Source organism: Pteronotus mesoamericanus, unplaced genomic scaffold, assembly GCF_021234165.1.
Source record: "Pteronotus mesoamericanus isolate MK-2021 breed Mesoamerican mustached bat unplaced genomic scaffold, CSHL_Meso_final contig_752, whole genome shotgun sequence".
NCBI classification, from domain to species: Eukaryota; Metazoa; Chordata; class Mammalia; order Chiroptera; family Mormoopidae; genus Pteronotus; species Pteronotus mesoamericanus.
In genome coordinates this window covers 1498714-1526128 of record NW_026555251.1, presented here as the reverse complement: position 1 = coordinate 1526128, position 27415 = coordinate 1498714, and the positions used below count along the sequence as shown (strand labels likewise).

At 40.1% G+C, this 27415-nt stretch overlaps 1 protein-coding gene across 8 annotated transcripts in view; it reads right to left on the bottom strand.

Annotated features, from left to right (window-relative positions):
• Positions 1-13672: 13672 nt before the first annotated feature.
• The window catches only part of PGBD2 (piggyBac transposable element derived 2), a 36458-nt gene continuing 22715 nt past the window's right edge, over positions 13673-27415 (bottom strand). For 6 of the 8 annotated variants that reach the window (XM_054584047.1, XM_054584050.1, XM_054584051.1 and 3 more), the window contains 2 exons: positions 18408-18471; positions 13673-16561 (listed from right to left, as the gene is read on the bottom strand). In XM_054584047.1, coding sequence (XP_054440022.1) covers positions 14806-16561; positions 18408-18424 — 1773 coding nt within the window. In that variant the 5' untranslated portion in view covers positions 18425-18471 and the 3' untranslated portion in view covers positions 13673-14805. Of the gene's footprint in view, positions 16562-16660; positions 17651-18407; positions 18472-19536; positions 19674-27415 lie in introns of those variants that run through there. The other 2 variants (XM_054584046.1, XR_008530042.1) reach the window with 2 other exon arrangements.

Below are 27415 nucleotides of genomic sequence, written 5' to 3'. Positions count from 1 at the left end.
CTGATAAATCCAGTACCCCCCAGGGACCACACAGTTATTACAATATTACTGACTTTATTCCCTAAAGCGTTCCTGTGACTGCTTTATAACTGCCAATTTGCATTTCTTAATCTCTTCAAAGCCCTTTTTCACCCAGCTCCCCACACCCCTTCCCATCAGGCAACCATCAGTATGCTCTATCTATGAATTTGTTTCTATTTTGGTTGCTCATTTATTTTGTTTTTCAGATTAAACACGTAAGTAAAATCACAAGGTAATTGTCTTTCCCTGTCTGACATAGTTTATTTAGCATAATACCCACTAGATCATATATGTTGTCATAAATGGTAAGATTTTCTTATGGCTGAGTAGTATTCCATTGTATATATGTACCACATCTTCCTTATCCAACCATCTATTAATGGACACTGAGGTTGCTTTTATATCTCAGCTATTGTACATAATGCTTAGTGAATATAGGGTATTGGTGGGTCATTTGGTATAGTTCTATCTTTTTGTTGTTGTTGTTATTGTTGTTCAAGCACAGTTGTCTCCATTTTCCCACCACCACTCTCCCCTGCCACACTAACCCCCACCTCCCACCCTCAATCCTACCGCTCTTTGGCTTTGTCCATGGGTCCTATATAGATGTTCCATAATGACCCTGCCCCTCCTTTCCCCCAACATCCCCCTCCCCTCTGGTTGCTGTCAGTTTGTCCTTTATTTCCATGTCTCTGGTTCTATTTTGCTTGCTTGTTTGTTTTGTTGATTAGGTTCCATTTATAGGTGAGATCATATGGTATTTTCGTTCACCACCTGGCTTATTTCACCTAACATAATAATCTCCAGTTCCATATAATTCTATTTTTAATTTTTTGAAGAGTCTCCATACTGCTTTCCATAGTAGTTGCACCAATTTAAAATCCCACCAACAGTATGGGAAATCCATACTGCTAGGGTTCCATTTTCTCTATGTCCCTGCCAACATTTGCTGTTTGTTGATTTACTGATGATAACCACTCTCTCAGGTATGATTTCAAATGTGGTTTTAATTTGCATTTCTCTGATGATTAGTGACCTTTGCCATCTTCTCATATGTCTATCGGCCTGTATGTCATCTTTGGAAAAATTGCTATTCACGTTTTCTGTCAACTTTTTAGTCGAATTGTTGTGGTTTTTTTTTTTTTGTATGTGTTAAACTGCATGAGTTCTTATATTTTTTGTATGTTAGCCCCTTATTGGATGTGTCATTGGCAAATATCTTCTCCCTTAAGTAGGTTGTCTTTTTGTTTTGTTGATGGCTTCCTTTGCTGTGCAAAAAATTTAGTTTGATGTAATCCATTTGTTTATTTTTTCTTTTGTTTACATTGCCTAAGGAGACATAATCAAAAAAGTATAGAGCTAAGAGAAGCTCTAGGGGTTTTACAATTTTGATTCTTACATTCATTTTGGGTTAATTCTGTACATGGTGTAAGAAAGTGGAATAGTTTCACTTTTTTGGCATGTTTCTCTCCAGTTTTCCCAAAATCATTTATTGAAGAAAGTGTCTTTACCCCATTGTATATTCTTGCCTCCTTTGTCCTAAACTAATTGGCCATATAGGCAAGGGTTTATTTCCAGGCTCTCTGTTTTGTTCCATTGATCTATGTGGCTGTTTTTATGCTAATACCATGCTGTTTTGATTATTATGTCCTTGTAGCATAGTTTGATATCAGCTAGTGTGATTCCTCCAAATTTGTTCTGCTTTCTCAAGATTGCTGTGGCTATTTGGGATCTTTTGTTATTCCATATAAATTTTTTGATTATTGGTTCTAGTTCTGTGAAACACACCATTGGTATTTTGATAGGAATTGCACTGAATCTATAGATTGCTTTGGGTAGTATGCACATTTTAAGGATAATTATTTCTATCCATGAACATGAAATATACTTCTATTTATATCTTCTTCAATTTCTTTCTTTAATGTCTTATAATTTTCTGAGTACAAGTTTTTTACCTCCTTGGTTAACTTTATTTCTAGGTTTTAAAACGCATTTTTTTAAAGTTGCTCTTCAAGTACAGCTCTCTCCATTTTCCCTTCTTAATTTCTCTTTCTGATGGCTCATTACTGGTATATAAAAAAGCAACCAATTTCTAAATATTAATTTTATATCTTGCAACTTTACTGAATTTATTTATCAATTCTTATAGTTTTTTAGTGGAATCTGTAGGATTCTCTGTATATCATATTATGTCATCTGCAAATAATGACAGTTTTACTTCTTTCCAATTTCAATGCCTTTTATTTCTTCTTTTTGTCTGATTGCTTTGGCTAGGACTTTTAACACTATAATAATAATAGTGGTAAAAATAGGCATTATTGTAAGGAAAATGCTGTTAGCTTTTCACTGTTGAGCATGATGTTGGTTGTGGGTTTGTCATAGGTGACCTTTATTATGTTGAGGTGTGTTCCCGCTGTCCCCACTTTCCTGAGAGTTGTTATCATAAGAGGATGCTAAATTTTGTCAAATGTTTTTTTCTGCATCTATCGATATGTTCATATGATTTTAATGTGTATGTAGTGTATCACATTAATTGATTTGGAGATATTGAAACAACTTTGCATTTTGGGAATAAGTCCCATTTGATCATGGTCTATGATCTTTTTAATATATATTTGTAAAGTTGGTTTGCTTATATTTTATTGAGGATTTTTGCATCTATGTTTATCAGGGATATTGACCTATAATTTCCTTTTTTTGTAATGTCTTTTTCTGGTTTTGGAATCAGGATAATGCTAACCTTATAAAATGATCTTCCCTCTTCAATTTTTGCAATAGTTTGAGAAGGATTGGTGTTCAGTTTTCTTCGAGTGCTTGGTAAAATTCACCTGTGAAGCCATCTAGCCCAAAACTTTTGTTTGTTGTGAGTTTTTTGATAACTCATTCAATTTTTGTTAGTAGCTGTCAGTCTGTTTTCCTATTTCTTCCTGATTCAGGCTTAGCAGATGGTGTGTTTCTAGGAAGCTGTCCATTTCCAATTCATTGGCATATAATTTTTTGTGATATTTTCTTATAATCCTTTGTATTTCAGTGGTGTTAGTAATCAGTTCTCCTCTTTTATTTTTGTCTTTATTTATTTGGGTCTTTTCTCTTTTTTTCTTCAAGAGTCTGGTTAAATGTTTGTCAATTTTGTTTATCTTTTCAAAAAACCAGCTCTTGGTCTCATAGCTACCTTGTATTGTTTTTTAGACTTCATTTCTTTCTGCTCAGGTCTTTATTATTTCCTTCCTACTACTCACTTTGGGCTTTGTTTATTCTTCTATCCTTTGATGTTAATGGAGTGTTAAAATCCCATGCTATTACTGTATCACTGTCTATGCCTTTATGTGGGCCCATATTTACTTTATGTATTTTAGATGCTCTTATTTTTGGTGCTCAAATGTTTACAAAGGTTATATCCTCTTGCTGGATTGATCCCTTTATCATTACAAAATGTCCTTTGTTTTTTGTTATAGCGTTTGTTTTAAAGTCTATTGTGTCTGATATAAGTATTGCCACCCAGTTCTTTTTTTGTTTCCATTTGCATAAAATATATTTTACCTTCCCTTTACCTTCAGCCCGTGTGTCTCTTTTTATTTGAAGTGAGTCTCTTGTAGACAGCATTTATATGGGTCATGTTCTTATCCATTCAGATACCTATGCCTTTTGATTGGAGCATTTAATCTATTTACACTTAGAGGAATTATTGATATATTTAATTATTAAAATTTTATTATTCATATTTTTAATTTTTTATTTCTCCTTTTAAAGAAGACCCTTAAACATTTCTTGTTATATTGGGTTGGTGCTGATGAACTCCTTCAGCTTCTTATCTGGAAAGCTCTATTATCTCTTCTTTGATTCTAAATGATATCATTACTGGGTAGAGTAATCTTGGTTGTAAGTTTTTGTTTTTCATCATTTGAATATTATGTGCCAATTCCTTCCGGCCTGAAATGCCTCTGTTGAGAAATCAGCTGACAAGTTTATGAGAAATCAGACCTCCCTTGTAAGTAACTAACTGCTTTTCTGTTGCAGTTTTTAAGATTCTCTCTTTGTCTCTAAACTTTGGCATTTTATTTTATTTTATTTTATTTGTTTTTTTATATTTTATTTTATTATTTTTTTTAATTTTATTTTAATTTATTTTTTCAAATATACTTGTCTCTGCCTTCCCCCCACCACTTGGCATTTTAATTATGATGTGTCTTGGTATGTGCCTCTTTGGGTTCCATCTTGTTTGAGACTCTCTGCTTTCTGGACTTCTGTGTCTATTTCCTTCAACAGGTTAGAGCAACTATTATTTCTTCAAGTAGATTTTCAACCCCTTGCTCTCTTTTTTCTCCCTTGGTATCCCTATAATGTAAATGTATCATGTTTAATGTTGACCCAGATGTCCCTTTAACTATCCTCATATATTTTATTTTTTTATTTTCCCTTTACCTTTTTTCCTATTGTTCCACCTGGGTGTTTTTCACTACCATGTCTTTCAAACTGTTGATTCGATCCTCTGCTTCATCTAATATGTTGTGGATTCCAACTGATGAATTCTTCGTTTCAGTAATTGTATTGTTCATTTTTAACTTTTTTAATAGTTTATATCTTTTTGTATATGTTCTCATGAGTTTAACTATTCTTCCTCTCTGTTTATTGAGCATACTTATAACCACTGTTTTGACCTCTGCATCTGATAGGTTGTTTGTTTCAATTTTATTTAGTTACTTTTCTTGAGGTTTTTTTTCCCTGTTCTTTTATTTGGGACCTGTTTCTTTGTCTCCTCATTTTTGTTGTTTTCCTATGTTTGTTTCTACACTTCCCAGTCCTGGCAGAGTGCACTTATCTGGCAGTTGTATATCCCAACATGAAATTAAACACAAATGCCAGGTCTTAAACTCCAACTTACCACTTCAGTTATCATATTTCACAAAGATACTGCAACAGATCTTTGCAAAGAACAGTATTTTCTCAGAGAGCACTAGCATTCATCCCATACTGAAATATGTATATCTGGCCTAGAAGCTCTGTTGAAGTGCTTGCCAAAAAAGAAAAAAACACATACTTGGTATGAAATAATCTCAGTACAAACTGATCTTGGAATGTTCCAACACTTCATGACAGTTTTCTCAAAGAAAATGCAGGCAGAGGACTGTATATGGACTCTTGTGTATATTCACTTTGATATTCAGAAACCTGTAGTGTACAAGTCATGTAGTAGACTGTACATGGAAGTTCTAGGTGGGACACATTTTTCTGCTTGAAAGAATACTTTACAGAAAACTGTGTGCAACATGCTTATTCTATTTCAAAACAGACACGATCGTATGAATGCCTTGTTTTCTACATAGAAAAGTGTTTCTACTCTCTCTTTAAGAACATATTCATTCCTGACTTGCACTCTTTATCTCAGACAGCACTAGTACTCATCATATACTGGAATGAGTATGTAAATTTGCCTTAGAAACTTTGTAGAAGTGATTGCCAAAAAATCCACTTGGAATGAAATAATCCTAGTAAAACAGGTCTTGAAGTATTTGAACACTTTAGTACAGTTTTCTCCAAAGGAACTGCACATTGAGGAGTATAAGTGGACTCATTGTTATATTCACTTTGATATTCAAAAACCTGTAGAGTATAAGTCATATAGCAAAATGTACATTCATATCCTAGGTAGAGTACATTTTTCTCCTTGAAAGAATGAATACTTTACAAAAAACTGTGCATGATACCTTTTCTATTTCTAAGCAGACCTAATCATATGAATCAACTAACTGTTTTCTATGTAGAAAAGTGTTTTCAGTAGCTCTCTGAGGATGTAGTCACTCCTGACATACATGCTTTGAGAACACAGTGTTCACATCCCTTACATAGTACACACTCAAGAAACTCATTGCTTAACCTACACAAGAACCTGCAAACAAACAGTAATTTCTAGTCTTACATCTCGTGCAACAGCAAAACTAGCTTTTACAATTAACCCTCAGAAAACTTTAAGTGAAACATCATCATATCAAAGTGTTACTTTTTATTCTGAGCAGAACATTCATCCAAATACTAACTTCAACTCAAAAGGAACAGGACAGCTTATATACAGTAGCAATTCTAATGTTATAACAGGCAATAGCTCTAAACAAGTGGGACTCTTGTGTTACTTTAGGTCCACACTTAATCTTATACCTGAGACTAACACTCTGTCAGTGAAGAGACCTTCTCATGTCCAAAAGTAACCACAATTTCACCTACACTCACTTCTGTCCTCTAACTTTTTAACATAGAAAAGTGTTTTTAAGTTACTCTTATAAAGAGTAGTTTTCTAAGAATGTACTCATTCCTAAACTTCACTCTTTATCTCAGGCAGCACTCATATTTGTCATATACTGAAATGAGGATGTATAGTTCACCTACAAACTCCACAGAAGGTTTGCCTAAAGACACGCTTAGTATGAAATAACCTGAGGACAAATGGGTCTTGAAGTGTTCGAACACATCACTACATTTTTCTTGAAGGAACGGCACATTGAGGACTGCAAGGTGACACTTTTGTTGATAAGCACTTTGATACTGAGAAACCTGTAGTACAAAAGTCATGTAGTAGACTGTACATTCCTGTTCTAGCAGGAATATTTTTCTGCTTGAAAGAATACTTTACAGAAAACTGTGCGCCAGAAGCTTATCTATTCCAAAACAGACATAATGTGATTAATCCACTGACTGTTTTCTACATAGAAAAGTGTTTTTAGTACCCCTATAAGAATGTATTCATTCCTGACCTGCAGATTATCTCAGACAGCACTAGTATTCATCACCATAGTGAAATGAGTATGTATATTTGGCCTAGAAATGTCATAGAAGTCTTTGCCAAAGAAACAAGCTTGGTACAAAAAAATCTTAGTACAAACAGGTTTCGAAGTGTTCAAACACGTCACTACACTTTTCTTGAAGGAAATGAACATTTAGGACTGTAATGTTGAAGACAATGTTAGCCTTGGTTTTGAGCTTTTGGTTACACAAGACAATTAACACACAGTTATACTCAGTTTAGTGCTATTGGTTGTGTTGACATCAGAATGGATATTGTGGTACATTTGTGAAGAGAATAGTTATGAGTGTTTGTTTAGAAGTTAAAGCAGATTCACCTTTTAAATTCCTGGTTATGTGCTGGCAGACCAATGTTAACAATGTTCTTTGAACAGTGAAGGTCAGGAATAAATACATTCCTAAAGAGCTACTAAAATCACTCTTACCTGCATAAACAAAGAATTTGTATGACTAAGTCAGCTTTGAAATAGAATAAGCTTCTTGGTTTCCTGTAATGAATTCTTCAAGCAGGAAAACATTCCCCACAAAGGACATTAACCTACAGTCCACTACATGACTTGCGCTCTACAGTTTTGTGAATACAAAATGGAATATGAACATATCAGTCCACTTCTCATCCTCCAAGTACATTTCATTCTGGGAAAACTGTAATGAAGTGTTTGAACACCTCAAAACATCTTTGGACTAGGGTGATTTCATACCAACTAGGTTTTTCTGCAAACAATACTGCAGCATTTTTAGTTTTGTAGGCATACCTGTTTCAGTACATGTTGAATTCTCCTTGTGGGCGAGATAACTACTGTGCCATGAAAAGATCTGCTCAAGTATCTTTGTGAAATCTGATTGCTTCAGTACTAAGTTGCAGTTGACAACCTGGCTTTTGTGCTTAACTTAATGTTGGGGTGTACAACGGATTTAAAGTTAAAATTCAAGTTATTTCTTAGACATGAGACCATTCTCTGACAATAATGTTGAAGACAATGTTAGCCTTGGTTTCTAGCTTTCGGTTACTAAAGAGAATTTACTAACAGTTACACTTTGTCCAGCGTTATTGCTTGTATTAACATTAGAATGGAGGTTATTCCTAGCTATATGGTCCCAGTTCAAAGTCTAATTGAGATTTCAGTGAATATTATAGTATGGATAAGCATTGGGCACCTGGATATTGGTTACCCTTTGCTCAAATGATGGCTTACAGGTGAGTGGAGGAGCAAAGTTTGGGGTGCCTTCGTGAGGATATGAGTGTTTGTTTAGAAGTTAAAGCAATGTCACCTTTTAATTTCCTGAGTAGGTTCTGGCAAACCAATGTTAATGGTGTTCTTCAAAGACTACAGGGGAGAAATGAATACATTCCTGAAGAGCTACTAAAATCACTGTTACCTGCGTAAACAAAGGATTCATATAACTAAGTCAGCTTTGAAATAGAATAAGCTTCTTGCCCAAGGTTTTCTGTAATGAATTCTTTCAAGGAGAAAAGTGTTCCCCCATAAAGGGCATGAACGTACAGTCCACTACATGACTTGGGCTTACAGTTTTGTGAATATCAAACAGAATATGAACATATCGGTCCACCTCCATCCTCCAACTGCGTTTCATTCTGGGAAAACTGTAGTGAAGTGTTTGAACACTTCAAGGCTAGTTTGTACTGAGATTAATTCATACCAAGTGGGTTTTTGGCAAACACTTCTGCAGAGTTTCTAGGCCGTTTATATATACTCATTTTATTATGTGATGTATATTAGAAGTTTCTGAGAGAATAAAAACTGTTTCAATAAAATGTGCTTTAGTATCTTTGTAAAATATGATAACTTATGTTGTAATTTGGAGTTTAATACCTGGCATTTGTGTTTAACTTAATGTTGGCTTGTATAACAGATTGAATATTAAATTCAATTTTGTTGTTTTCTTATACAAGTTAAAGACAGTGTCAGTCTTGGTTTCAAGCTTTAGGTTACACAAGAGAATTAACTAACAGTTACGCTTTGTCCAGTGTTACTGCTTGTCTTACCATTAGAATGGAGGTCATCCTTAGCTATACGGTGTATTTTGGAGTCAGGTAAGATTTCAGTGAATATTATGGTATGACTAAGCAGTTGAACGTGGATATTAATTTCCCTTTAATCTAATGAATGCTTAAAGTTGTGTGTAGAAGCCAAGTTTGGCATGTATTCATTAGAGGAGCAGATATGAGTGTTTACCAGTTAAAACAGGTTCAGCATTTAAATTCCGGAGTATATATTGGCAACACAATGTTAACTGCACTTTTCAATGAGTGCCACTAAGTAATGGGGAGTTCCCTTAAGGGTCAAGAAGAAACCATGTTTGCTACTGCAGTACACTCTTTTCATTAGCTGATATTTTGAAAGATATTACCTTAACTCTTGGTTAAGTAGCATATATTATGTTATGTTTAAGTCTTAGACTTAGTGTTAGCTTAAGGTTAGTATACAGAACTGAGTGGAGGTGTAATTCTGATTAGTTCTGCACAGGAGAATGATTATTGACTGACAAAATAGCTTTAGTCTCCAGTATAAGATTAAGTGTGGACCCAAATTAACTAAGGTGTTCCACTTTGTTTACTGCTATTTCTTGTTTTAACATTAGAATTGCCATTATTCTAATAATGCATAGTTCTCCTATTCCTTTTGAATTGAAGTTACTATTTGGATGAATGTTCTGCTGAGAAACCAAAGTAACATCTATGTTCATCAGAGATATTGGCCTGTAGTTTTCTTTCTTTCTTGGGTCTTTATCTGGTTTTGGGATCAGGATGATGCTGACTTCATAAAAAGGGTTTTGAGTCTTGCGCTTCTTGGATTTTTTGATACAGTCTGAGAAAGACAGGGGTTAGCTCTATCTTAAATGTTTTGTAAAATTCTCCTGTGAAACCTGCCAGTCCAGAGCTTTTGTGTGCTGGGAGTTTTTTGATTACTGCTTCAATTTCACTAGCTCTTATCAGTCTGTTCAGGCTTTCTGCTTCTTGATTCAGTTTTGGAGGATTATATGTTTCTAGAAATTTGTCCATTTTACCCAGGTTTTCAAATTTCATGGCATGTAGTTTTCATAGTAATTTCTTACAATTTTTTGTATTTCTGTGTTATCAGTTATAAATTTCTCCTCTTTCATTTCTGATTTATTTGGGTCATCTCTTCTTGATGAGTGTGGTTAAAGGCTTGTTGATTTGTTTATCTTTTCAAAGAACCAGCTACTAGATTTATTGATCATTTGCATTATTTGTTTCATCTCTATGTCATTTAATTCTGCTCTGATCTTGATTATTTCCTTCCTTCTCCTTTTCTGGGCTTTATTTGTTGTTGTTCCTCCACTTCTTATAGATGTATGGTTAGGTTGTTTATTTGAAAATTTTCTATTTTTTAGGTAGGCCAGTATTGCTATGAACTTCCTTCTCAGGAATGTCTGTGCTGTGTCCCATATTCACCCCAAATAAGCAAAATATGCATTCTTTTCAAATGCACATGGAACATTTTCAAGGTAGGCCACATGATAGGACACAAAACAAGCTTCAAGGAATTGAAGAAAATTGAAATCATATGAAGCATCTTCTTGGACCACAATGGCTTATAACTAGAAACCAACCTCAAGGGAAAACTCAAAGACACTCCTATTCATGGACACTGAATAACATGCTATTAAACAAAGAATGGGTTAACAGATCAAGAAAGAAATCAAAAAGTTTCAGGAAACAAATGAAAATGAACACATAACAGGCCTCCATTTTGTTCAGTTATTCTTCTGGAGATTTTCTCTGTTCTTTGAGATGTGTTTCCTCATTTTCTCATTTTACCCTCCTCCACTTGTTTGTTTTTATGTATTAGGTATATTTTTATGCCATCCAGTTTTGGCAGAGAGGCCTGATGTAGTATTTGTACTATGTGTTCCAGTGACACAGTCTTATTGATCACCTGAGCTGGATACTCCAGAATTGTCCCCTGTGTGGGCTGTGTGCGCTCTTCTGTTATAGTTCAGTCTTGATTGCTGTTGACATCAGTGGGTGGAACTGACCCTCAAGCTGACTGGCTGTGATTATTGGCCTCAACATGACCGCATTATATAAGTTGCTGTGCATGAGCTGACCCAAGTGGAATTTGCTCCAGCTGGGTCTCATGTCTGCTAAGTCCACCCTTTTGATATGCCACTTGTGGAGTTCACCAGGTAGTATCTTGTTGTGATCTGAAGCCAGCCACCAGTGTGTAGTTTCTAGAGCCTCTTGGGAGGGCCTCTGGTGCAGGCCAATATCAGATTCTGCTGCTACCTGTTAGGGTTACAAAGTGATCCATGGTTGGTAGCTGCCTGTGTTGGATCTGGATGTGTGTGGGAGAGGCCATGCTGCAAACTAAGGCTGGCTGCTACCAGTTCCAGTCCTGGAGCAGATCAGCAGAATACACAGGGCCCCCTAGGTCTGTCACCACTTGCTGCTGCCAGTAAGGCTCAGCCACTGAAAGATACTCTGGCTGTAGGAGACTTGGGTGAAGCATGGCTTCAGAGAGTCAACAGTGTGGGGTGAGTGGTGTTCAGGTTAATTTGGATTCAGACATGGTGGCAGTATTGAGCCTGAGGCCACTCAGCAAAAGTCACAGGGTATACTAAGGCCAGCCAACTCCCCTGAGTCCTGCAGAGCTTTCAGAATTTTCTAAGAACTGCAGCGCAGGCCAACGCTGACTTCTTGCTGCTGAAGGAGCCTTGGGCAGTGTACAAGCTGGGTGGGGATGGATCTCACCAGGTCATCAGAATGGAGTGAGTGGACTTCACAAGGCTACTGTAGATTCAGATTTGGCAGTGTGGAAGAGGGCTCAACACATGGAGTGGCAGCCAACCCTTCAGCCCTCAACCTGAAGCCACGCAACACACAAACATAGAGTGTTTCTTCCTCTATGTCTCCAGCACCCCTGAGCTGCTGTCCCTGTACCAGAGCCCAGACTGATGGCTGAGAGTCTGTGCATGGGCCCTTTAAAAGGATGCTTGGGTTTCCAGCAGCCTTCCATCTCACCCAGATGGATAGAATCACCACTGATTTTTGCAGCCAGGTGCTTTGTGGGCTCCTCTTCTGGGCAGTGGTGCTCCAGGCTGGAGAGCCCAGTGTGGGCTGGGACCCCTTGCTCCTCAGGTGGGGCCTCTGTAGCTGAGATAGCCTTCCTGATTCTCAAACACCACACCTGGGGCCACCTTGTTTTGAGTCACCACCTCTCCAACCAGTCTCAGCATGGCTTCTTTATATCTTTAGTTGTAGGACTTCTGTTCAGCTAGTCTTCAGATGGTTCTTCAGGTTGATAATTCTATAATTTTGTTGTAATTTTGATGTGGTCGTGGGAGGAGCGAGCACAGTATCCACCTACTCTGCCATCTTGACTAGAACTCCTATTTGGAGGTTTTCTGGAATCTGGCATGTTCATGCAATCGGCTTCTCACAAGTTTCAGAAAGAGAAGGCCGGTGACGACCTATATCATTTTGCACCTGGAAGTCCTCTTCTGAGTATGCCAACAAGGAATGTCATCTGACCTGAGAGCAAGCTGTGATGCTTGACATAGTCCATAGTCATCTACTGTGTGTGTGTGTGTGTGTGTGTGTGTGTGTGTGTGTGTGTGTACACACTTCAGTTATTGACCTGGTAAAGACTGCATATTCTCCAACATCTACTACAACAGGAGACTAGTCATCTGTCTCACTGGCAAGATTTTCTTCAGCTCTTAAGGGAAAAGTCATAATTGGCTATTCTGTAGCATCTGGAAGCTGTAAAGACTATTTTCACAACCAGTTTAATTAAATTGGACCATCAGTAAAGCAAAATATTTCTAGACCATTGTGATTCAGGAGATAAAAATCAAAAAGTAGAATTTGCTCAACAAAGTCTTCTTAGGACAAACACTTTAGAGTGCCTGCGATAGATTTCTAAAGATGGAAGTAGTACACCAAAGGTATGAAGATTTTTTAAGCTTCCTTTTGAAAGTATTTCAGACCTAGAAGTTTTCAGTAATACAAAGTTCCTTTCACCCATCTTCCCCAGATGCTGACATCTTGTATAACCATAGGACAGTTATCAACCAGGAAATTAAAATCTGTAGAACAGTATAAACTGCAGACCTTATTCAGGTTTTATCAATTCTCCCATTAATGTCCTTTTCGAAAACCATTTTCATGGAACCTAGCTCAGAATCACACACTGCATTTTGTTATACCTTCTTGATCTATCTAATCTTCAACAGTTCCTTATTCTCATTGATTTTTACAAATTTGACACCTTCAGAAAGTGCATTAGTCAACCATTTTGTAGACCTTCCCCCATTTGGGGTTTGTCCTAGGTTTCTCATGATTTGGAATTCAGCTTATACATTTTGGACACTAATACCAGTGTATTATATACTTGGTGGACACATATCTATGTTTCATTGCTGGTGGCTTTAACTTTGCTTGGCTGAAGTAGTGTCTGCCTGATTTTTCCACTAAGGAGTCACCAATTATTCCCTTTGTAACTGATAGGTGTTTTGTGAGGAAATGCTTCACCCTAACTTTAGGATCCACTAATACTTCTTACCTGCAAAATTATTATTCATGCACCATAAAATGTCATCTTAGCTGACAGAAAGCATATACAATGGTGGCCCCACATGATAATGAAGCTGAAAAATTCCTATTGCCTAGTAACACTGTGGCAGTCCTCATGTTATGGCACATTTTATTACTCATGCATTTTGTGGTAATAATGGTAAAAAAAAAAAAAAACCCTACTGTGCAACCAGTTATATAACAGTATAGCAGATATATATGGACTGGACATAATACTTCATAATAAGTATTTATTTACAACAGAATGGAGCCACTTATATTTATCTTCACTGTTCATTTGTTTTACATCTTCCATCATTTGTCTTTTTATATAACATTGTACATTTTACCTTTGTCATCTAGGTTTTTATGAAATCTCAATTCACTGAGGATACTACTACAAATGTAACAATTTGGAGTGTTTTCTCAATTTCGTTGCATTTTAACTTTGATAATGAAAGTCAATTTTATAGTTTTATACAGTCAAATATACTGACGTGTTCCTTTTTGATTTGTGCTTATAGAAAGTTCTTTCCCAAACAAAGAGAAAAATATTCAACATGCTTTCTTTGATTTTTGATAGATCCAAATTATTTTGTATTTTTTTTTAAATATTTTTAATTTTTTATTTTTCTGCAATATATTCCATTAGGTTTTCCAACAAAAAATATTTCCTAGATTTCAATAGTTTTCCTGATTTCAGAAACTTTTAAAGATAGAACTTACATCAGTGGCCAAATAATTATGCAAACCACCCATCTGAGGGGGAAAAAAACAGATCCTTACACCTCATACTATTTATAAAAAGTGAATTCCACATGGATATATATTTATTAGGAAAATATTTTTTATCAAGAAAATACAAACTACAAATGTAGCCCTCTGGATAAATACAATGCAGATTATCTATGCCTGGACAGTTTGGTAGCATTGAGTTAAAGTGAAATAAGTATAACTAACATATCCTTCATTATATTGATACAGGATTTATATACTATTGCCTATATCTTACATTATAATCATTACAACACAATTGTGAAACCTATTTTATTGTTCATGAAAGTTTCTCTAAAGGATTTTGTTACATATGATCGTCCTTACTAGGATGCAGCTATATCCCAAAGCAAGATTTTTCTGAATAAGAAAAATACATAAATAACATAATGTAACAAAACATATAGATTTCCAAACATTTATGATTATTAATATAAATGTTAATTTATATTATATGTGGGCATAATAAACTTAAAGGAAAAGATAAGTGTTACGGAGATGGGGAGAAAATACCACATCATTCATCACCTGTTTAGGTCTCTTTTTTGCAATTCAAATAAAACACAAGTGCTCCAACTGCTGTACATCTCACTATACAGCAGACACTGGAGCTCCCCCTGCCAGGCATCATCAGGGGTCTCTTTGCCCACACATCACCGGACATGGTATTCCCGGAAACACTTGGCATGCACACCCTTCTGGCACTTCTCGCAGCGGGTGTTGGTCTGTGAGTGGCAGAGTGCACACCGGGTCCTCTTGTCCTGGTGTACAATCCAGTGCCCAATCATGTCAAACCTGCTCTCAGTTTCCAGCCGCCGGCTCCGCCTTCCCTGGGACGTCATGTTGGCATTGCTCTCCAGGTATACGCAGGCCACATACCTGCGGAACGCAAGGAGGTCTACCTGTGAGTCACGGCAGCAGATCCTGTGCAGCTGCCATGCGTTGTTGAGAGCAGCATCAAGGATGTAGCCCATAAAGCTCGAGTACCATTTCATGCCTCGTATCTTCACCCTATACCTGGCCATGTTCTGGTCCATGCGCCCTACACCCCCTGCTTTCTCTTGGTACAGCCTCAGCAGGGACGGCTGGCAGACCTGGCTCTGTACCCTGGCTGCTCCAGATGGACGGCTGGACAGCCCCACCGGCTCTATGCCGGTGGCATTGGAGCAGATGTTGATGACACTGCTGTCATGCCAGCGGCACACAATGACCTCCTCATGCTCTTCCACTTTGTAATCAAAGGAACCCCTCTTCATTTTCTTGAGTTCTTTGGGATCTTTAAGGGGACATCGCTCAGTCCTGTATTCACATACAGTTCCTGTGGCCTTCACCCCTTTTTTCCTCAAAATGGACATCAGTTTCACACTTGTAAAAACCTTGTCAAAAAATATGTGGTATGGCAGACAACCACGTTCCTGAAGTGCATCTACAAATTTTATGACCATGCTGCCCCTCAGGTCCAGGCCCCGGTCTGGCTTGGTGAACAGCGTGGCCTGCGAGGGTTCAAACCACACCAGATACCCCCGGCTGGTCGTGCCGCACCACATCTTACAGCCCAGCAGCACGGATCTCCCTGTGGGCAGCTGCCTAGACCCCCTGTGCCCGAAGTATTCGCACATGGACTCGCCAAAGCTGTAGAACTCTTCCAACGGTGCATGCTGCCGGAAATTGCGATTCATTCGGACAATAAGAGGCCTAACCTTGGCAAACCGATCACTTTCATCCAGCTCATTGTTATCTGCAAAATGCAGATATGAAAATATCAGTTCAAATCTGTCCCTTCTAATTGCATCAGCTACAAGATGGTGATGTGAATCAGGAGATGTTTCCCAAAACATTCTTCTCCTGGGGTAGGATATATACCCACTTAAAATCAAAATGCCCAAAACACACTTAAGTTCCTGAGCTGTGAGACCCAGATTGACATTTTTCTGGCAAGCATAACGATTGGTTTCATTAACAATAAAATTAATTGTTCCTTCATCAAAAAACAACTCAAAGAGGCCTACAGGACTCAGTTCCTGGCTTTTGAGATCCTCCATATGAGGATCTAACCCCATCCAAAGGCTAAAGTCTGGTCGGATATCTCTTTTGGTCCAAACTCGCTGAGGTTCCACTACTGCCTTCTGCTTCTTCACAGCTGGTTGTAGCAGCAGGTCCTCCTCCTCCCCTGGGCTGTCACCCTCAGGCACAACAGAGGCATGCAGGACACTGCTGGGCAGATGGGCACCTTGCTGGCCATCTTCATCACCGGAGTCCTCATCCGTGAAGTCCCCTGCAGCACTGTCAGGTGGGGAGATAAAGATCTCTTCCCTGATGCAGCCAGGTTCCTCCTCCAGAGCTTTCAGAACCTCAAGCACCTTCACAGACTTCAGCTTTGGGCTGACACCTCGCCCAGCAGTGAGGCCACTGCAATAACAGGAAACAGAATGGGGAGAGTCCACGTCGGGGAGACAGTGCTTCAGCAACAACCCTGTTAATGCAATCCTTGCGAAGCAGGCGCTGCCACTGCACAGCCCCTGGGATTAAACAGCATCGCAAACATGGCACCCCAGACACAGTGCCAGGTAAGGGAATTTCCCAGACAAACACAGATTACAACTATTTTAATAATGGAAGACCTTCCAGACTTCCTTCTCTTCTTAAATAAAGTGTCCCAAATACAGGATGCCCTCTACCAGTGAGTCCAGATGCAACGCCATCACCTGGGTAGTAATCAGTGGACTGCTGAAGGGATACCCACTCAGTGGCCCCAGCCGCTATGCTTCATGCTCCAGTCTTACCTGTGTTTTCCCTTTCTCTTATTTTTTGGGGAAATGACAAGTCTCACTTCCCAAATTCTGAAACTTCCACTACATGAACTCTTACTACCCGAGCTTAGGACCTGAACAGACTGAGACACATCTTCAGATGACTCCTCAATATGAGGTATCTCACTACACACTAAATGCACTTCAAAACATAATGCACTTTGAAAACATGGATACCTTTATATACCAACTATCCCTTGGCTGATAGGAAATACTATTCATGAGCAGGCACTGCTCAGAGACAGTGGGAATACTCCACTCCCAACCTGCTTAGAGCTTGTAACTGGAGGACACAGATGACAGATCAGCAACCAAGCAGCCTGCTAAGTGGTATCAGGTCGTGTCAAGGGTCATCCTGGATCAGGACGGAGAATGCAGTGAAGAAGGGGGGCTGGCAGTGCAACTTGAAGAAGGAGGGCTGGCAACGAAGGCTCACAGGGAGGATGATCTGAAAGTTACCAAGTGCATCTTGCAGATAACTGGGAGCAGAGTGTCAAGCAGAGAGAAAGAACTGCAAGCTCAAGACCCTGAGCCTTAAAGGACTTGATCTGTGAGGAGCAAGGAGGCCGGCGAGGCCACAGATGCAACGAGGGGAGAAGAGGAGAGCAGAGGCAGCCAGGCCTGGGTCACACAGGGCTTCAGGGGCCCTGATCAGGACTTCAGATTGTGTTCAGTTGTCACAGGAAGCCTGCCAGCAGGTGAAGCAGAATAGTAAGGGGTCAGACACATCACTCTGGCCTTTGTGTCCTTTCTGAACCCCATACGTACATAAAAGAGCCGTGCCCCAGAATGAGGATGTAGGTTTTACCTTGGAGGCTATTTCTCTGCAGACCTGCCCTTAAGCTCTGGAGTTCAGGTTTCATTTAAGACTCACTCCAACCTCCCTTCCCAGACACTGTATCAGCCCCCATGACGGAGGTTACAGAATAGGTCTGACCTCTAGGGCAGTAAGATATTCTTCGAGCTGTGCATGAGCCAGGTTCTCAGGGAACAGCAGCCATTATCATGCCTTCTTTGGCCTTGCTCAGTTCGTAGCAGTAGACCAAGGTCCAGTCAAGGTGTCTGCCAGTCTCAGTAAGTGAGCTACTGCTTGCCCCAATGTCTTCAAACAACTTCTGCACATGGCTATCTAACCCTTGGAGTCGGGAAAGCCTACACTGAGGTGGCCCCAGGGGCAACTGTCTCTGTCTTATAAGTAAATCACATTTTTCGATCAAGTGCACACAGTGGAGTTACATAGCCATACCTGCACCATGCGCACTTCCTCATCTGCCCCTTCTCTCTAATCTTCTCCCTTCCCATCTCACTCTCCCTGCTTTGTGCTTCCTGGACACCAAGTGCTCAGTGAGGCTAGCAGGGTGAAGGGCTAAAACACCATGGGTTGGCCCTTTCAAAAACTAAGGAATAATCACTTTCATAAGTCTTTTATCAAACAGCACTCCTACCTTGAAGTTGAAGCCATGATGAACGGGGAACACGGGTTTGTCTTTACGTATAGAGTCTAAGAATCTGTAAGACAACAGAAGTTGATTTTCTAAGTTGCATCTTAATTAGCAAAGTATTAAGATCTCTACCACTTAAGGCAAAAACATCTCTAGCTTAAGGTTCACCGTCAGCCAGAGGGAAATGGATTGAGCACCCACAGAAAATGGTGCCTAGTTGGCTAGTTATAAGGAAAAGAACAAGCTCCCTCATCTCACACGTCACCACAAAATATATTCTACGGCAGGATTTCCCACGGTCAAAAACATTGGATTTTGGACTAAATGAGTCTTTGTTGTAGAAAGCTGTCCTGTGTTTAACAGCATTCCGGGCGAAAACCAAAAATGTTTCCAGGCATTGCCAAGTGTCCCTGGGGGGCCAAATGACTGACAAATACTGAGTGTTACTGATGCAACTCACAGGAATGAAGAAAGTGTGCCACATCCACGCTGTCCTGAATGGTAGCCCTGAGCCACACACGGTTATAAATTAAGCATTTAAATGTGACTAGTGTAACTGAGAAACTGAATTTTTAATTTTATTTAATTTGAATTAATTTACATTTAAATAGTCCTGTGTGGCTGACTGTTGACTACTGTAAAGTCTTAAATGCTTGAAGGACTAATTGTGAAAAAGCAAAGCCATTACACTTTTAAAGTATATTAATGCCACAGAATAGTGTCTTTTTTTTTTTTCTGATTTCAGGTTAGCTTTTTATTTTTATTTTATTTATTTTTTTAATTTATTTACTTTTTAAATACATTTGTCTCTGCCTCCCCCCTACCACTTTCCCTTGCCCCCTCCCTCCTTCCCTCCCTCAGCTCTTCCCCTTTGGTTTTGTCCATGAGTCCTTGCTATATGTCCCTTGACTTTCCCCTTCCCTTCCCTTTCCCTGCCCCCCCCTTCCCTCTTATCTCTGTTGATTTCTTTTCCTTTCACTGTTGCTGGTCATATTTTCCTTGCATCTTTGCAATATGACCAGAATAGTGTCTTATAGAAAACACAAAAACTTAAAGATGGATAAGTTTTAACATCAAACTTCTAGCAAATCTGTAGTACACAGTCTCTACAATGTGCCCCAAAGATCCTTACCTCCTGGTGTTCACTCCCTGGTACTAGGCTACAAATAGACTGGGACTTGGGTCTTCTGCACACCATCTTCCCCCTCTCTCATTCACTGACTCCACAGGAGGCTGGCTACAATGTTCTGAACTCTCCAAGGGAAAAGCCTAAAGGGCAAGAAATTGATGGAGGTTCCTGGCTAGAAGCCAGAGGGCACCAAGCCCTCAGTCCAACAGCCCAGTCATGACCTGAACCCTGAGGAACCAACCCCTCCCTGTCAAACCTCCAGGATACCACAGTCCCAACTAACAGTTTCACTGCAATATTGAGACAGAAAGCCAATGGAACTCAGCTAAGTCATACCTGGACTCCTAACTGGAAGAAACTGAGAGATAATAAATGCTTGTTGTCTTAAGCTTTTAAGGTGTGGGATAATTTGTGATGCAGTAAAAAAGGTAACTAAGATAGCATCTACATAACAAAAGAGCAAAAACAAAAGTCAAAGCCAGAGCTGTCACAGGATAATCAAAATCCATATAACCAGCAAAGAAACAGTATCCAAAATATATAAAGAATTCCTACAAAACAATGAGAAAAAGATAAACCACCATAACCAGCAAGTTAACTCATTAACTAGCATTTACCGTGAGGAACTCTCATGAAGTCTGGAGGTACTGAGTTTCAAATCTAAAGACAACATAGAATGTGAAGACTAAAGGACACTGGGAACAGACCTACAAACAAGGGCTAATAAAATAGGACTGGATAAATACCCTGTAGGGTGCAGCACAAGGCTATCTCAATGAATAGTGCACATCCTCACTGCACAGAAATGGCCAGCAAATCAACATGCTGATGTACCCTTACCACTGAATCAAAGGGGCAGGGAGAAGAGTTTTCCTAAAAACATTTAACTGTGAAGGTTCATATGGTCAGTTCACACTTCAAGTGAGAATTCACCAGCACAGCCCCAAATAGGAAATCTGCTAGCCCGCCCTCTGAACTCCTGGTGGTCCTGCCCTGCTAAGCTCAGGCCATACAGAAGAGGCAGCTGGCAGTGGCCAGCCTGGGCCCTCAGCGAGGACGCCCTCAGAAGGCACTCAGGAATGAAGAGACTGTGGTGTCTCCAGGGCAGGGCCCATTGTTCCCTCACAGGCCAACCTGGCACTACCACTCCTGGGCACAGCCCTCCCTTTACACAGCCAGATTTTGGTTTGTTTAGGCCTGGTATACTCTGCTGCCCTCACCCTGATAACTCCCAGAAACCCCACCCTACTACAAAGGTCTGAGGGCACCCACAGGGTGGCTCCCCTGAGGCTTTTGCTGCATGGCCTCAGTCCCATCATTGGTGCCAGATCTGAATCTGTATCAACCTGGTGTATGCCACTGGTCCATACCTGGTAACACCGTAAAACCCTAACACAACTCACATACCACGAGAGGCTCTTTCAGTGACTAAGTCTAATAGGCAGCCAGCAGGAGAGGATAATCTTGGGTGCCTTGTGCCTTCTGATGACCTGTCCCTGGGCTTGGTGCTGGTGGAAGCTAACCTGGGTGCAGAGTTTGGCCCCTCCCATGCACACCCAAACACATCAGAGGCATCCGAAGACTGTGGATTGCTTTGTAGTTCTAAGCAGGTAGCCAAGGGACCAGCCACAGACAGTGCCTATGGCTGATCTGCACCCGAGTTCCTCCCAAGAGGCCCCAAAGCCAATACACCTGGTAGCAGGATTCAGACCACATCACGGCATGACCCAATTAGCTCTACTAGTGGCACACCCAAAGGAAGATCTCAGAAGATACCAGACCCTGAGGCTTGAACCTGCTTTGTGGGGTAAGCCTCTGCACAGCAGCTCACACAATAGTCAGAGTCTATGCAGAGAGCTCGCCTAAGGGCCAAGCCCATCCACAAACAAGCCGGCAGCAGTCAAGAGTTAACTATAACAGGAGGGTTCACACAACCCACGAAAAGGACATTCCTGGAGCAACTAGCTTAGGTGATCAGGGAGATCCAACCACTGAGCCCCCCTACACACACACACCTATTACATAAGGGCACCATACCAAGGCTGGGAAGCATAGCAGATCTGCCTGGCACACAGAAACAATTACAGAGAAGCAGCCAAAATAGGGGGAAATAAACATTCCCTCAATGAAAGAACAAGAGAAGTCCCCAGAAAAATAACTAAATTAAATGGAGGCAAGAAGTTTACCAGACACAGAGTTGAAAACAATGGTTATAAGAATGCTCAAAAGGGATGGAAGTTGGCGGCCAAGTAGGTAGAAGCCAAGTCCAATTGCTCTTGCCCGCAACTTGGACACTTGGCTTATCTTCTGAAAAATAAACTGAATATTCAACAGAATCCTAACTGATATGAAGTTTGGAAGCCAAGGAGTAGAGAAGACACTTCACAATAGGTGGTAAGGAGATTTCATAGGTTGAAGGGGAAATACCCCATGCGTGGCAACCTGCAGCTGCACAGAAACTAGTCAAAAATCAGTTTTGCAACTCCTTCCCCTCACCGGGCAGAGAACCCCCAGACCTGGGTAGGGGTGACTTGGATACACAAAGTTGGGGAGCTCCAGGCCCCCCCCCACCCACACACACACAGTGAGCAGCACACCTATAGTTGCAGCGGCAAACACTGACTGGGAGAGAGTATCATTCTAGCTGCACCTGCATCTGGCAAGGGAGACTGGTTGCAGCCAGCCATGACTGTGAGAGACTCTTGATTTTTTTGAGAGGGGGTGTGTACAGAAAGCCAGATAGTGACACAGTGCTGCAGTGGGAGTGCCCAAAGAGACTTTTTCAAAGAGAAGCTGAGGTGTGCTGGGCATAACCCTGCATGCAGCTGCCCTGCCAGCAAGGGGAAAGGACTGAGGGTGTAGTTTGCTCCCATTAAGTGCAGTTGGGCAGATTAATCAGCAAGATGCAAAGTGACAGGGTTTCTTGGCCCAAGCCCAGCGCAGCTGGCAGGGCAGAGGCTGCACAGAGTGGAGAGTGAAAGACTCTGTCTTCTGGGAGGGCAGTGGGTTGGGAACTGGATGAGCAAGAGTTGAGCACCCAAGATTATGTAAAGCCAGAGAGAGCCCCCTGCCCTGGTGAGATCAAACCTCTGGAAGGAGAAGACACACCCAGCTCCCACCTCCTGCAGGACTGAAAACACCTCCAGTAGGGAATATCAAAATAGGCAGGTCCAGCTCAAGAACCCCCTGAAGGGTGCATTTCCGCAAGAAAAAGACAGCAAGAGAAACGCCTAAAGGGCCCATGTTGAACTTCTCTCAGGGAAACAAAATACATTGGTTCCTAGGGCCCTATTTCACTGAGACCAGCAAAGCAGCAAGGGAGAAACAGGGTCCTGCCTAGCCTCAGATCGTACACAGAGCTGCCATCAACACCAAGCAGGACAGAGCTGACTCTCTTACACAGATTGGTCCTGCCCTTGAAACAGACAGGTAATTCATCAGAAACTATACATTATTGGAAATAAGCTGAAACAGACCAAGAAGAATGGTGCAGGAGCAGGAGGAAGGCACCCATAGTTTCACAGAGGACTGAACAGGGCCTCCCAGGGGAGGCCTAGGGGTCCCACGCCCCTCCCCAATTGTAACAGAAGCTCCCTCTAGAGGCAGGTGAGTATGATACAGGCAGTGCTGTCAAAAGTTGGACAACACACTCCGGGACCCTGAGCAGATAAAAACCCCAGAGGTGGATCCAGAAAAGAGAAGTCAGAAGGTGAACACCGAACTGCTAAGATGAATTTCACCTCATTGTTGTTCAGAATTTGCATTTTTTCTTCCCTTCACATAGGCTTTTAATATTTCTTCTCTTGTTTCAACTGCATTCAAACTAATTCGCTATTCTTTGTCTTTTTTTATTATTTTTATTTAGAATTTATATTATTTTTTACTTTATTGTTATTTCAAATCTCACATTGTACCCTTCCCTTGTCTTACTCCATTTTGCCATCTTCCTGCCCTTTCTTATTTTCATTGTAAATTTTATTTTCCCCCTTGCTATGCCTTGTTTCTGTTCCTTACTCTTCCTATTTCTACTCCCTCTAGCCTCTCAAAAATATTCTTCCTTCATTCAGTCATCTCATATCCCTTTGTCCCTCATAATATTATTTCCTTTCCACCTTTATAAATTGTGGCTTGTTTGGCAAGGATATTACAGTTATTGCTGTTTATCTTCAATGGTATTCCTATTTACTTTTTTTTAATTTCATATCTCACCCTTATGTTACTGTATTTTGTCTTCCTCCTGCCCTTGCTTATTTGAATTAGGAATTTTATTTGTTTTTCCTTTCTTAGGCTGGACTCTATTCCTTACTCTAATTTTTTTCTTCCCCCATCCTCTCAAAATCATTTTTCTTTACTATAGTCAACTTATATTTCCTTTTCTCTTTTGTAAAATATTCTCATTCTCTCTCAATCTTTATTAACCTCTGCTCAGCTGTTGTTGTTATTGATGCTGCTGTGGTTTTTCTGCAATTTTTATTCCCTTTGGTTCACTACCTTTTCAATTTTATTTCAAACCACATAGTATACTCTTCCCTTTTCTTACTCCATTTTGCTGTCACCCTTTCCTGTTTTACTTACATTTTAAATTTTATTTTCTCCCTTTCTTTGCCTTGTTTCTATTTCCTATTCTTACTATTTTTTCCTCCCCCATCCCACTCAAAATCACTTTTCTCTCCTTTAGTCATCTCATACTCTTTTTTTTATCTTATAAAACTCTTAATCTCTCTCCACCTTTACTAATCTTTGCCCAATTGCTGTTGATATAGCTGAAGTAGTAGGGGGTTATTTTTACTGGTGTGGCTTTGGTTTTCTAGGTAGCTGCCTTGTTCTGCCAGCACCTGTATAAAAGCATACAAGATGTGGCGGGAGTTGTGACTCCATTTCAGCCAGCTGGAGAGGAGAACCCACCAATGAATGAGCCACTAATAATCAAAGCCCAAGTACAACAAGAGAGCCCACATAAACTGAATAAAGGCATTCCTAGAGCATCCAGATCAGGTGATCAAACAGACTGCACCACTGAGTCCTAAAGAACTCCTACCACAGAAGTCCACTCCACAAAGACAGGCAGGCAAAGCAGAAAAACCCAAGATGCAGAAACAAAAAAAAAAAAAAAAGAGTCACCTAAAATGGAGAGACAAAGAAATAACCCCCAAAAGAAAAGGAAGAACCCCCAGAGAAGGAGATAAATTACATTGAGACAAGCAATCTGTCAGACATAGAATTCAAAATAATGGTTATAAGGATGCTCAAGGTACTCAGTAAGGAATACAAGGAACTTAATGGGAGCTACAAGGAACTTAGTGGAAATTACAGCACCATGAAAAGGGACATAGAAACTATGAATAAGAACCAGGAAGAAGTGAAGAACACAATATCTAAAATGAAAAATACATTAGAAGGAATTAAACACAGGCAAGATGAAGCAAAGGTCCGATTCAGTGAGCTCGAAGACAAGGTAAAAAGAAATACCCAGACAGAGCAACAAAATAAAAAAAAGATTCAAAAAGAATAAGGACAGTTTAAGGGAGCTACAGGACAATGTGAAACATAACAACATTTGCACCATAGGAATAACAGAAGGAGATGAAAAGGAGGAAGGGATAGAAAACATGTTTGAAAAAAGAATTACAGAAATCTTCCCTAACTTGGTGAGGCAAAAAGTCATGCAAGTTCTGGAAGCACAGAGGGTCCCAATCAAGATGAACCCAAAGAGGCCTATTCCAAGACACATCATAATTAAAATGGCAAATTTTAATGACAAAGAGAAAATCTTAAAGGCAGCAAAGGAGAAACAGATAGTAACATACAAGGGAGCTCCAATAAGGCTATCAGCTGATTTCCTAACAGAAACACTACAAGCCAAAAGGGATAGGCATGAAATATTCCAAGTAATGAGAAGGAAGGACCAACAAGCAAAAGTAATCTATCCAGCAAGGCTGTCATTTAAAATGAAAGGTGAAATAAAGAGCTTCCCAGACAAACAAGGCTAAAAGGGTACATCTCCATCAAGCCAACACCACAAGAGATGCTAAAGGGACAGCTATACAAAGAAGAGAGAGATGGAGTGGAGGGAGAGAGAGAGAGAAACACAGGTACAGAAAAAATAGCAATGAATAAGTACCTATCAATAATAACCTTGAACATAAATGGATTAAGTGCTCCAATCAAAAGACACAGGGTAAGATGAATAAAAAAACACAACTGGCACATATGTTGTCTACAAGAGATACACCTGAACACAAAAGACCTACACAGGTTGAAAGTGAAGGGATGGAAAAAAATACTCCAAGCAAACACACACAAAAATAAAGCTGACAAAGCAATACTTATAACAAGACAGACTTCAAAATAAAAGCCATAAAAAGGGACAAAAAAAGTCACTACATTATGCTTAAAGGAACAGTACAACAGGAGGATATAACCCTAGTAAACATATATGTACCCAATAGGATAACACCTAAATATAAAAAGAAAATTTTGAAGGACTTCAAAAATGAGACATACAGCAACACAGTCATCATAGGGGATTTTAACACCCCACTATAAACAATGGATAGATCTTCCAAACAAGAATCAACAAGGAAATTGTGGCACTGAACCACACTCTGGACCAATGGACTTAATTGATATACACAGAACATTTCACCCCAAATAAGTAAAATATACATTCTTTTCAAATGTATATGTAACATTTTCAAAGATAGACCACAAAGTAGGACATGAAACAAGCCTCAACAAATAAAAAAAAAAAAGAAATCATATCAAGCATGTGCTCAGATCACAATGTATTGAAACTAGAAACCAACTTCAAGGGAAAACTTAAAAACATTCAAATACATGGAGACTGAATAACATGTTATTAGGTAATGAATAAGTCAACAATGAGATCAACGAAGTAATCTAGAAGTACCTGGAAACAAATGAAAATGAACACACAACAACCCAACACCTATGGGGCACTGAGAAGGCAGTTCTGGAAGGAAAGTTCATAGCAATACAGTCCCACGTAAAGAAGATAGAAAAATCTCAAATAACCAACCTAACCTACATCTACAAGAACTAGAGCAACAACAACAAACAAAGCCAAGTGGGAGTAAAATGAAGGAAATAATCAACATCAGAACAGAATTAAATGACATAGAGAAGAAAGAGACAATTCAGAGATTCAAGATGACAGAGGAGTGAGTGGAAGTCACACTGACCTCCTCCCAGGACTAATCTCGAATTAAAACTAAATTGTGGAGAAATCACCTGGAAAACCATTGACCAAGAGTGAGAGAGGAGCTTTAAAACCTCAGGCAGACAGAGGAATCAGCTTTGGCGCAACCTAACTGGTAAAGAGTGTGGTAGAGTCTCAAGAAGGTGGGCTAGACACCCACAGGCAGCAGCGCCAGAGGGATATTGAAACGCCACTTGGACCCCCCTGAGAAGAGCAGGGTCTAAACCATAAGCGGGGCTCTCTGGCCTACAGTACAAGTGCCCAAAAAAGCACACAGACAACAGCCAGTTGCAAAAAGCATAGGGGTGCTCTCTGCCTGAGACAGGCGGCTGGAGACACCAGGAGCCATTTAAAGGGCCAAGCAAAAACTTGTAGTGGCAGCCACGTACCTTGGGATCCAGCAGAGGTGGGAGCAGACTGGGCTGGAGCCAACTGAGGAGAGACTAGGGAAGGAGGCTTTGGGGGGAGGATGAGAAAGTGACCGGCAGGGTCCTGGTGCTGACTTGCCCCCATTCCACAGCTGCCGTCTTGCTTAGGTGGACCACTCCCCTGAGTCTCAGCAGCATGAATGGACACAATAGCCACACTCCAAGGGAGCTTGACCCTGGCCTGGTGTTGTACAGGCCTGGGTTCTGAGTACAGAGCAACAGTCACAGATAGTAG